At 38.9% G+C, this 12,971-nt stretch overlaps 1 protein-coding gene across 2 annotated transcripts in view; it reads right to left on the reverse strand.

The window, feature by feature from the left end:
• Nucleotides 1-2,886: 2,886 nt before the first annotated feature.
• The window catches only part of rnpc3 (RNA-binding region (RNP1, RRM) containing 3), a 35,580-nt gene continuing 25,495 nt past the window's right edge, over nucleotides 2,887-12,971 (reverse strand). Inside the window, exons 11-16 of one of the 2 annotated variants that reach the window (XM_036581507.1) lie at nucleotides 8,278-8,433; nucleotides 7,350-7,444; nucleotides 7,127-7,185; nucleotides 6,137-6,269; nucleotides 5,803-5,875; nucleotides 2,887-3,001 (exon numbers count right to left, since the gene is read on the reverse strand). In XM_036581507.1, the coding sequence (XP_036437400.1) occupies nucleotides 5,807-5,875; nucleotides 6,137-6,269; nucleotides 7,127-7,185; nucleotides 7,350-7,444; nucleotides 8,278-8,433 (512 nt within the window). In that variant the 3' untranslated portion in view covers nucleotides 2,887-3,001; nucleotides 5,803-5,806. Of the gene's footprint in view, nucleotides 3,166-5,802; nucleotides 5,876-6,136; nucleotides 6,270-7,126; nucleotides 7,186-7,349; nucleotides 7,445-8,277; nucleotides 8,434-12,971 lie in introns of both variants that reach the window. The other variant, XM_036581499.1, reaches the window with a different exon arrangement.

Here is a 12,971-nt window from a genome sequence, read left to right on the forward strand (position 1 = left end):
AAAATGCATAATCATAATCATAATATTCGCTATTTTATCCAATATGTTATTTTATACTAGACACTGAAGGTACACCTATCAGGCATAACATTATGACCACCTCAGCGTCCTGTGGGCAGCGTCCTGTGACCACTGATGAAGGACTAGAGGATGACCAACACAAACTGTGCAGCAGCAGATGAGCTATCGTCTCTGACTTTACATCTACAAGGTGGACTGACAAGGTAGGAGTGTCTAATAGAGTGGACAGTGAGTGGACACAGTGTTTAAAAACTGCACTGCTGTGTCTGATCCACTCAGACCACCACAACACACACTAACACACCACCACCACGTCAGTGTTACTGCAGTGCTGAGAATGATCCACCACCCAAATAGTACCTGCTCTGTGAGGGTCCATGGGGGTCCTGACCACTGAAGAACAGGGTAAAAGGGGGCTAACAAAGTATCAGAGAAACAGATGGACTACAGTCTGTAACTGTAGAACTACAAAGTGCACCTATATAGTAAGTGGAGCTGATAAAATGGACAATGAGCATAGAAACAAGGAGGTGGTCATAATGTTATGCCTAATAAGTGTATTTCAGAAGTTACTGTAGTAATGTATAACCACTGCCTTATACATCATCTGCATTGAGATTTGATCATCACTTTTCAAATATGAAGCATTCTGGATATAATTTTATTATATCTTCTTTCTAAACACTCACTTTCTGGATGTTAATCTTATGACTAGCTTTCTCGGCCATTTTCGAATCATCTACAGCTCTGTTCAGCATTCTGGACTCCCGCTATGGACATTTCTTCATATTTTACAGCTTCTACTAATTAGCTGAAACCTATAAAGTTGTAGAGTAACAGCATCATAAAAGAACCATTTCATACACACAGTGGGGTCAGTAAAACAGAGTACTAGTGAAACCGCTTTCCTTTTGCATTCCTTTCTAATTAGTGTTTTTCATTATAATAACATAATTTGAGGGTACAATAGAATGTTAAATATTTACATCAATTTCACAATTCCTTAATATTTGTGACAGTAGGTCCCTCTTAGGTCTCGAACTGGACTCCACCAGTTGATGCAAATGCCTCTGATGAGAGGATCAAATCCACACGAGAGTCGACAGAAGACCAGCGTCCAGGGAAGGAATAAGACTAAAAGGCCTGAACATGGACGATGTCACAAAGTTACTTAAATTCGAACAGTGACCAAGAAATAGTGCAGAATCTTGTATGTCTTCATTTTTCGAGCAAGGTCTCCATGAAATTTTCACAAAATGTAAACACAAAATTGTTTTTTGCATATATAAGTTTTACATATTGAAGCTATTAAATCTACATGCACATCGTTACTGTCAGAAAAATAACTTGTTTTTTTAATAATTCATTTTTACATAATCTGAAAGTGCCAGCTGCCGTTTACACTGTCAACATTTCATCATGAACGGACTAACCATTTTATCAGCTCCACTTACTATATAGGTGCACTTTGTAGTTCTACAGTTACAGACTGTAGTCCATCTGTTTCTCTGCATACTTTGTTAACCCCCTTTTACCCTGTTCTTCAGTGGCCAGGACCCCCATGGACCCTCACAGAGCAGGTACTATTTGGGTGGTGGATCATTCTCAGCACTGCAGTAACACTGACGTGGTGGTGGTGTGTTAGTATGTGTTGTGCTGGTGCGAGTGGATCAGACACAGCAGTGCTGCTGGAGTTTTTAAACACCTCAGTGTCACTGCTGGACTGAGAATAGTCCACCAACCAAAAATACCCAGCCAAAAGCGTCCTGTGGGCAGCGTCCTGTGACCACTGATGAAGGACTAGAGGATGACCAACACAAACTGTGCAGCAGCAGACGAGCTATCGTCTCTGACTTTACATCTACAAGGTGGACCGACAAGGTAGGAGTGTCTAATAGAGTGGACAGTGAGTGGACAGTGTTTAAAAACTCCAGCAGCACTGCTGTGTCTGATCCACTCAGACCAGCACAACACACACTAACACACCACTACCACGTCAGTGTTATTGCAGTGCTGAGAATGATCCATCACCCAAATAGTACCTGCTCTGTGAGGGTCCATGGGGGTCCTGACCACTGAAGAACAGGGTAAAAGGGGGCTAACAAAGTATGCAGAGAAACAGATGGACTACAGTCTGTAACTGTAGAACTACAAAGTGCACCTATATAGTAAGTGGAGGTGGTCATAATGTTACGCCTGATTGGTGTATGTATCATGTGAAAGTGCATGTATGCTTGTTATGTTAGTCAACTAGCTAAAAAGACAGAAACCATTTCCGACCAAATATTCCAGCCCATTTTATACAGATTCTCTGTAAGAGCAGATTCAGTTCACTCTTAGTTCTATCTGTGCAGTTAAACTCGAGTATTAAACACAAATACACTCAAACAGCAATCAAGGGGTCAAAGCAACGAGTGCAAATAAAAGCCAACCTCCCACAGAGCTGAGTCAAGGCCAGCTCGCTACAGCCAGTCCTCCTGCATTATCCTGTTTGTGTGTCTGTTTGTGTTTATTTGTTTGCCTGTGCAGAGTCTCTGGCCATTTTCTGTATTGACACCACCATCTGTTGCGGTGCTGCCGAGAGCCGAAACGGCCGTCTGATAGCTCACTTTCTAAATTTACTCCCCATCACATTTAGAAAGCGAGCTATCCGACAGCATCTCCATCACCGGCACTCTACACAATAACCCACAGTCTCGGAATTAAACATTAAACAGCAGCTAATAGGCCGTATTATTTTACTCTGTCCGGCTATTACAGTTCAGCTTTCAGAGCCAAATGAGAACACTTAGTCACAAGTAGGACTCAGAAAGCAGCCAAAACACAAAGCAGAACCTATCAAAAAATACAACTCAGGCCCGCAGATATGAAATACTGTTTATTTATTTATGTGCAATACACCTCAGTATACATTTTAAAAAAAGAAAATAAATTGTTTTGACAGAGTTTGCTTGAAGATACCGGGTTCATCACCTAAGGGCTGAAAGCACAAGTCAGAGAGAACATAGCAACTATAAGAGAAACAAATATTAAACGATGAGAACATCAGCATCACAGGGTATTAAATCTCTTTCTGAAAGGATATGCACACTTAAGGATACAAACTGTCCTGCAGGTTCATGACTGAGGCTTCTAACGTGACATCTTCAACAAGGACAAAAATATGTTTTGTGAACAAAATCCAACCCATTAATGCACAGAATGCTGTCAGGATTGAGCTAAATGAGCTGAACTACCCTTTAAACATGGCTAAATTGCATTTTATCATCACTGCAATATGAGTTTCCATAATGATCACAAATAGCATGATAAAGTTGGTAGGAATTACACGTTAGGAACTATGCCTAGTATTAGATAAATGATGTGCTTCCATGAGCTGGGCATGCCAAGCAAAAGACTTAACCACTCAGCTATACATGCAATTATAATACACAGTTTACAACCTACTCCATTCTTAACTACTGTATAAATGCTTGAAATGTGATACCTATTCTCTCTACCAGAGTTGTATGTAAAGCAGTACGTGTGAATTATCACAAGAAACCTGCATCAGCATAAGCAGCTTTTTAAAGAAAATAAATACATTTTTTTTTGTTATTCGTATGCAAAAGTTTGCTACCCCAGTTAAATTACAAAGTTTTTGTTCATTTTGTAAATGAAAATAAGATCATACATCGGTAACACTTTCTATGAATGTCACCTTTGTAAGCATCTATAAACACATTTATAACATGTTATAATGCCTTTATACGGCATTATAAACATGATTATAAACATTTATAAAAATGAATCACACTTCATAGCTATGTTTATTATACATTATGAATTGTTAATATAATGCATTATAAATAGTGTTAATAACATGTTATACTGTCAGGGTCAAAGAAGTCAGTCCCAGCTTGGCTAGCATAAAGTAAAGACAAATACCAAGCTAACGGTGGTGTACATTACCTTTCCCACATTGGGTAAAACACTGATGGCAGCTCTAGTTTAAACTCTGACATTTGAAGCCTGTAATGTGCTTTACTGTGAATGTTTTAGTGTTTCAGTAAATCCTTCAGTAAATACTTCAACTTGAAGCCTCACTCTGAACACTGGAGGAGGCTTTAGTACAGTACGCTTCACTTTACTTAGAGTGGACAAATACAACTTATGAGCTCTTATAATTTGTTATGAACAGTACTTATAATGTATTATGTTAACAATTCATAATGCATAATACGCATGGCTATAACGTGTAATGCATTTTTATAAATATTTATAGCCATGTTTATAATGCCTTATGAATGCATTATAACATGTTGTGAATGTGTTTATAGATGCTTACAAAGGTGATATTCATAGAAAGTGTTACCCATACATCTTCTATACTGAATATGTGCACATTTTAAAGCATAGTTTTTTTTTTGCTGAATCTAACATATTGAGGGAAAAAAATAAAACAAAATGTGGTCTGTGTAAAAGTTACAGCTAATTTAACTTCTGTTTTTTTAGTTTTGTTGTTTTATGTTTAATTCAGCAAACAAACAGAAATTGTGCTCTAAAATACCATGTTCAAATTTGTTCCCTGTAGAGCAGTGGTCACCAACCCCATTCCTGGACATCTACCTTCCTGATAATGTAGATCCAACCACAATTTGGTACACCTGCTCTACAGGTAACACATTTAAACATGGAATTTTACATCTGTACCCTCTAAAGCAGTGGTCACCAATCCTAGTCCTGGAGATCTACCTTCCTGTGAAATCTAGTTCCAACCACAGTTTGGCACACCTGCTCCAGCTAATTAACTTCAGCATGTTAGATGCAGGTTGGAACTAAACTCTGCAGGAAAGTACATGTTGGTGACCACTGCTGTAGAGGACGCGTTAACTTATTTTCACCTACAAATGAACCAAACACAATTTGACCAAGGATTTTCACTTTTGCATACGACTGTACTGTATATAGAAAAAGCTGTTTAGGAAATGCTGACTTTTTTTCTAAGAGCCTTAGGGGCACTCAGACAACACCTTTTTCAAATGTGAGGGCTGTTACATCTCATGCTTAAAAAGAAGCAAGTCACGGGTTAAAGCACTTGATTAGCTAGTGTGTGTGTATATATATATATATATATATATATATATATATAACTTGGAGGAAAAACTGTTTTTTACTGTTTTCAAATACATGGAATTGTGTTCTATTTGCGTCTAAAACAATTTATTAACAATATCAAATTTAATATAATAATAAATAGAAAACACAAATAGAAAGCAATGACACAATTCCATGTGTTTGAAAAGGGTAAAAAAACAGTTTTTCCTCCAAGTTACATGGCTGACTACAAATGCTCAATTTTTATTGGTCAACTGATGCTGACTTTCACGGGTGCTCGGCACAAAGGCAACAGTACTTCAAACTAAACGCATAGTTTAAAAACGTCAAATGCAAGCTTGCACTGTGCTTTTCAGTTGCGGTGTGTTGCTCCTTAGAAAAAGAAAAGCACAAAACAACAGAAGCGCACTTGAGAGAGTTTGAAAAGGCAACGTCTGAAGGCCCCTTTACACTACACTGGATTTGTGATGTTAGCTATTTTTGATTACTTTTACTCTGTATTTCATATCCATACGTGCAGCCCTACATTAGTGATGCATGACTGCTGTTTTTCTTCTTTAGTATTTCTTTGACTGCTTTATCTAGAGTGCTTGTACAATACTTTTGAATTACAACTGGATTGCTGAAAAGCACTGTACTACAATCTATTATAATTATTAGTATTATTATTATTATTACACTCACCTATTTAGCGTTTCTTTGCTCCAGTCTTCGATTCGCCTGCATCCTGTTTTGGCCTCGCTGAGCGGGCAAATTGCTGGATGATGAGTTAAGGCTAAAACACAGGAGCACTGATTCCCCCAACACCGTTTGATTAAAGCTGGTAAAGGGCAAAGCCTGGCAATTAAAATTCATGGTGCATCTTAGAAGACACAATTGGCATTCAAACCCCCACACTCGTTCCTTTAAAACACACAAACCACCACTGCCAGGCTGAAATGGGCTTTTGGAAATCATCAGCAGGTGAGCAGCTGACATTTTCATTCTGGAGAAAGCTGGAAAAGTGAGTGAAGGATACCACCACTAGGGGCTTGTCATGCAGGACGTATCCGTTGGTGTCCCTCAAGGCTTTCTCTGCACTTTTCTCAGTGGGGAGCCCGATGAAGGCTTGACCTTTCATTCGCCCCTCCTTCATCAAAACTATATCAAACCTGGACAGGAAAACAGAAGCAAATTGTATGTTGTTGCATGAAATACATTGTGTATGGTGTCCTGTTATTCACAATACAGCCTACGTCTATACGTCCATGTTGACATTTTTGCCTTTGCCCATACAAGACAAGCTAAATAACGTTCTACACTCACTGGCCACTTTATCAGAAACACCTACCTTGCACTTCCTCTGACTGGCCACTTCATTAGAAACACACACCGTGACCTTCCACTCACTGGCCACTTTATTAGAAACACCAACCTTGTGCTTCCACTCACTGGCCACTTTATTAGAAACACCTACCTTGTGCTTCCACTCACTGGCCACTTTATTAGAAACACACACCTTGTACTTCCTCTGACTGGCCACTTTATTAGAAACACATAGCGTGACCTTCCACTCACTGACCACTTTATTAGAAACAGCAACCTTGTGCTTCCACTCACTGGTCACTTTATTAGAAACACCAACCTTGCGCTTCCACTCACTGGCCACTTTATTAGGAACCCTATATAGATGTAGAGTTGCAGAATGTAGCCTGTTGTCTGCTGTTGTCAGAAAGTGACCGCTGATGAAGGACTAGAGGATGGCTGATACAAACCGTGCATTACAGAGGAGCTACAGTCTCTAACTGTACATCAGCAAGGTGGAGCTACAAGCGAGAAATCTCTGATAAAGTGGCCAGGGAGCGTATTCTGTTTCATTCTGAAACAACTCTTACATTTACAAAAGACCTCTTCCTTTTACAGTATCTGTGAGAAACTGCAGAGAGCATGCATGGCTTTCATTCACTTTGATAATGGCCTGAGCTGAGGCAGTGGATAAAGGCCTGAGGCCCAGTGTGATGGAGCTTACATGTTTCTTTCTTCCTCTGACGAGGTGTTGATGTACCTTCCGTAGATGTACTTCAGGTCCTGGGGTAAAGAGAGATAGGCATGAGCTGTAAACGAGTTTGGTTGGTGTTTAATTTAAGAGCTGAGAAATTTCACACAGCAGCTCTGTCTCTCAGTGTGAAACACCATGTATTTGGATGTAAAGAATTCACACTAGCTGGTTTTTGCCTTCCGGAGGTACTCACTTTTTCTTCCACTTGTTTTGCGATGTTCTTCACGTAAAGCCTGCAGGTCGGTTCTCCGGGTTCATAACTCTTAAAGACAGACATCCTCTTCATCTCTGATCACAGAGAACACATACAATGAAATGACTGCGAGATCACAGCAAACAGAAACTCTTAAACTCATGAAACATCAATATTTACACAATGAGAAGAACATCACATTAAATATGAACTCCCACTAGGTATACAACAATTACCCGCCCTGACTAGCATGTCTGATCAATTAGTAAATGCATGATTAAATGGTTAAGATGTAAACAGAGTCATTCAGAGTGGTTTGGTGTGAAACGCTCTGTTCTAGAGAAACTTAGAGTCAGAATTGTTCACAGTGGTGGTGATAGGAACCAGACGTCCACCTCTAAAAGCTCCCCCACAGAAAACTTATTACAGTAAATGGTTATGAATTCACTGCCTGATGACTGAGACACTGTTTTATGATAGTTTTGAGAATGTTTTGGGTGGAGAGATACATGCAGGCTGGCAAAATATAAAATATTTTTTCAGATTTATCACTATTTTACCATCATCAACGTTCCATATAAAGCTCAGAAGACTCGTGTAGGTTCACTGGTGGTTTTGGATAGTAAATAAAATGTCTATATTTGTGTTGTAGACATTGTGACCCCTGGTTCCTATCACCACCACTTTAAAGACATCTGAGTCTCTACTATGAACCTTTTCACACCAAACCACTCTGAATAACTGTTTACATCTCATTGATTTACTGCAAATACGTCTACACTGAAGGTGGGAAGTGGGGGGGGGGATAGTATGTGTTTCTTTTTGAAAACTGTTCCTGTAAAGAGACTGAGGTCCTCTTAAGCGCAGTAATGCAGAGTGTGTGTGTGTGTGTGTGTGTGTGTGTGTGGGTGGTTTCAAATTGTCATACCGTCTCTGGAGAGCCTGCCTTTCTCCAGCTCTCTCCTGGAGATGAATTCTGAGGGCATGTCCTCTTCCCCTTCGCTGCTCTCCTCCTGTCTGTTGGCCTGTGTGCTGGGGAAAATCTTCCCAAAGCCAGTTTCTCCTGCCTCCTGCTCTGCTGCGTCTGCGGGAAGAGGACAGGGAGCATAATTAGGACTCAAAAAGCCACAACGGTGTCTGCTTCCAAACGCCACTGAGCTGTGCTCGCTTTAGGCCTCCTGCTGTTAGCAGCAGTGAGTAGAGGGGTAAATCTCTCATCTCTGACTTCACAGATATTCTCTTTGATATCAATTCCATAGGAAATCATGAGATCTCAAATTTCACCACAATTTGATTTGATTATTTTGGTCCAGCTCTGAATAATTTTTAAAAAATAGGGATGCACTGATACAGGAACTGTGGGTCTATGTTATGTCGATGCCAATACACCAACACTTTGAAAATCAACCTGATTTGGCAAAATAAAATTTATCGCTGTAGGGTTACAAATGCAATAAAATGAACAAAATGCAAATTTTTTTCTTTTTTTATCACAGTCACTCAACGTCACCTAAGCAAAACTGGAAAAGCCTGAACTATATAATAAGCTATTTAATTCAAATAAATACTTTGAATGAAACAGTGCAAAGTAAAAGTTTAAATCAGATGAACAAAATCAATTTTTACATCAATTCAAACTTCAAAAACACTTCAAATAAACCTCAACCCCGTTCCACTTTTTTACAGTGTACAGCATCAAATGCTGGTTTAATATAACTGTCCAATATAAACACTGGTCCTTCTTTAAAGCAACTGTCTGCTATCAGTATGAATGCGATACCACTCAGCATTACTAATAGAATATAGGCATAGGGCTCGTGCTGTAAGGCGAGCTGTGACCGGTATCAGCCCCAAAAACACTGAACAGTCCATCTCTAGTTCTGACGTCTGAAAAAAAAAAAATCAGTGTGTAACATTAAGAACCATCACTACCCGTCACTGCTTTTTGTGTTTTAATAAAACTTATGATTGCTTATCGCTGCTGTCGGAAGAAAACCTCGCATCTCCATTTTGGTCATTTTTCAGTTTTTGACATAATTTAAAAATGCCGGTTGTCCTTTACGTCGTGTTTAAATTTCATGAAGAATGGACCAAAATAAACGGCCTAAAATGACCTGGAAAAAATTCTGGTTCATTACATTAAAACTAAAGTAGGTTTTTTCCTTCTCCTGTAAAGTTACCATTTTGGAGATACAAGGTTTTGTTCCAACAACAAATATGCACACAACTGTTCAAAGCTGTGTCTGCCAGTCATGTACTGGCTAGCGTTTTTGAGTTTTGCTCAGAATTAGCTAAAACTGTCACTGCTGAAACAGTCACGACTGAAACATTTGGTAATTAGTGTTATGACTGCTTTGTGAGTGAGAAAATTGAAAGTGAGAAATGTTTAATCATTTATTTTCATAAAATGAAAATAAATCGGTCGATCAAAGCAAAATGATTTTAATGTAAAGTCCAAGTCAGCTGAAAGTCTGAAATGGGTTTTCAACTCTGATCTTGAACTAATTCGGTAGAATGATCCATACATGTGACTACGCACAACAAATGTGGTACAAGTTGAAAGCTTCTCCAGTTTCCACACAACTCATCCACTTGTTTCAATGAGCCACGAGTCAGAAACAGTCGAAATAAATGCAAGAAGACCTAGGAGGTTAAATTCTGTCCGCATAATCAAGCCATCGTACTCACTGAATGATAAAATCTAGAGCTGGAAAACGACAAAACCCTAGGAGGAAAGCAGTCGTAGAAAAAGGCAGCCTCAACAAAAGGAAAAACGTGCGTTTTACTCGAGCGAAATGATTTCGCCTTCTGGTCTGATCTCTTAAGGTGAGGCAGCCGTGTTAGTGTGAGGTCGTGCGACGCCGCGTCTGCTGTCAGACGCAGCAGGGAGCATAAGCTGTAAGCAAAAGCATAAGAGAAATTATGAAGAGCAGCGGCCCACGACAAATCCTCCAGAAACTTGTCACACAGATCTAGTGTTGCGTGTGTGCTGGAGCAGAAAGCCAAAGTCGGCAGTGATAAATTCCCCTCAGAGAACCGGATCTAGTTTTTTTTTTCCTTCTCTCTTTCTTTCTCTCTTTCTCTTTTATCCAAATTATCGCATGCCTTATCCTCTTCTTTTCACAATACGCTGTTTATCTGTCCAAAACTAGAAGAACGGAAAGAACTACCTGACTGCGTCCGTTCCTTTTACAACGCGTACGAAAAACAACTTCTTATCGCTCTTTTTGTGCCGAAGACGGACGCTGATAAACAAGACTGAGTAAAAACCCACAGAGCAGACTGAAAATAGAAATCTCACATTGGGCTTTAGTACTCACCTCACGTCCCTGACGTTCTCTTAATATTAAATATTCTATGAATGACATTCCATTTCAATTCATTCAATTCAGCATCTGTCCAGTCGAATAGTTTAATGCAACTCCGTTCATCTTTTGCTGAATTATTTTAAAATATTCCACTTTAAATTGAATTTGTCCTCTTAACTGCACAGAAAACAACAAGAACGTTCTAATTACACTGAGAAACTGCAAGTTTAACTGCAAGGTTATCTAAAAGTAGTCCTAGAAGCCTTTGGCTTCACTAGTAGTCAATAGATGTTTAACATTATTACCAACATTTATGTGCTGCACTAACATGAAAACAGTGCACATTAATGCTACATTAACAAAAAAAACAATGTAGAAACCAATTTTTCTGTCTTTGGTTTACAGTATTGTTTATGTTTAGGCAGATTTTAGATTAAGTTTAACCACAGTGTTAACCTATGCTCTTAAAAAAGACGGTTCTTCAAGGGTTCTTTAGTAAAGGAAATGGTTCTAAATAGAACCATGCACCTTCGATAAACCCTTTGCATGATTAAAGGGTTCTTTGCACAGCAAAAGGCTTCTTCAGATTGATGGAGAATGTGTTGTATATGGTTCTCTATAGCACCTTTTTGATAGTCCACTTAAGATGCTTTGTAGATACTTAATTTACTTTTACGTTACATTCAACTAAATATCTACTAGACTGACCATCATTTTTAACTCTAAAACTGGCTCTAATCCTAATCCTGACCTTAACCTCAACCCAAAACCTAAACCCAACCCTCACCCTGGTCTAAATCCCAACCCCTACCCCACCACTGTTTAGAATCAAACAAATCAGAGTTTTAACAGATAGTCTGTTAACAATTTGAACATCTGTAGATCATCTATAGGGGACTTCAGTGGAGTACCCAAATAAAGTAAGAGCCCTTTTTGAAAATGGTTCTATAGAGCACCAAAAAAGGTTCTTCTATTGTCACGATGTCAAGCTTGTTACAATAGAAGAGCCCTTTCTGGTGCTATATAGAACCCTTTTCAAAAAGGCTCGACCTAGAACAATGTGCAGCACGTTCTCTATCAATCTGCAGAACCTTTTCACAATGCAAAGAAACTTTTAATCACGCAAAAAGTTCTTTGAGTGTTCATGGTTCTATATAACACCATTTTCTTTATTGAAGAACCCTTAAAGAACCATCATTTTTTTTAAATAATAGTGTATTAAAATCTTGCAATCCTTTGAAAGGCCTTTATTACTCACTCTCACTACTACATAACCTAAATAGACACAGTTTTTGAATAATTCACATTATTTGATGAATAAATCATAGTAGTTACAGAAAGACTCATAGCAGATACTGAACAATTTATACTAATTAATGAATAATTTATAGTAGCTAATAATGCAGTGTAGTTATTGAACATAGTAGTTACTGAATATTTAATAGCAGTTACAGAACAAACAATATTTGTTAGAGAATAATTCATAGCAGTTACTGAATAATGAATAGTAGATCCTGAATAATTCATAATAATGACTGAATAATCTATAGCAGGTACAGAACAATGCATATTAGTAACTGAATGATTCATAGTAGATTAGAGAATAGTTTATAGTAGTTACAAAATAATAATAAATCATAATAGATGCTGAACAATTCATGATAGAATTGGAATTATTAACAGTAGGTACTGAATAATTCACAGCAATTACCCAATAATTCATATAAGTTACTGAATAATGTATAGTAGTTACTGAATAGTAAGCCTGTGGTTTAAGGAGTAAAACAGATTTAGTTAAAAAAGATTCAGGTCCATAAAGTGAATTTGTTCCTAACTGTAAGGTCCTCAGTGCTAATACAGCAAGTAAATGCATGAAACACAGATTACCCACAGACAAAAAAGCTGATGCCACAACACACCGTCTAGCTAAATTTCCCTACAGTGTGTTTCGTGACTTTAGTCTTGCGTGCAGCTCGGTGCTGTCGGGGGACCGCAGTGCACAGGCTAACAATAGTGGGCCACCAGAAACAGCAGAAAGAGCAGCAGAGCTGAGGAAATTCCCCCAGCCGGAGCGCCGCGACGAGCGAATCTCCCCTCCAGCCGCGCGCTATTCTCCCAGCTAATCGCTATGTTAATTAAACAGGCCGTCTCAGGAAGCAGCTCATGGAGCTCAGGTCTCTGAGCGGGGGCTCCAGGAGGAGTGACGTCAGGAGGAGGAGGGGGATGATGATGATGATGGGAAGGAAGGGGTGTGTTCACATTGCAACATAAAATGTGAATTTTGACAGCGATCAGACTGATATTTCTCCAGATT

The sequence above is a fragment of the Colossoma macropomum genome, unplaced genomic scaffold (assembly GCF_904425465.1).
Source record: "Colossoma macropomum unplaced genomic scaffold, Colossoma_macropomum, whole genome shotgun sequence".
In the NCBI taxonomy this organism is placed as follows: Eukaryota; Metazoa; Chordata; class Actinopteri; order Characiformes; family Serrasalmidae; genus Colossoma; species Colossoma macropomum.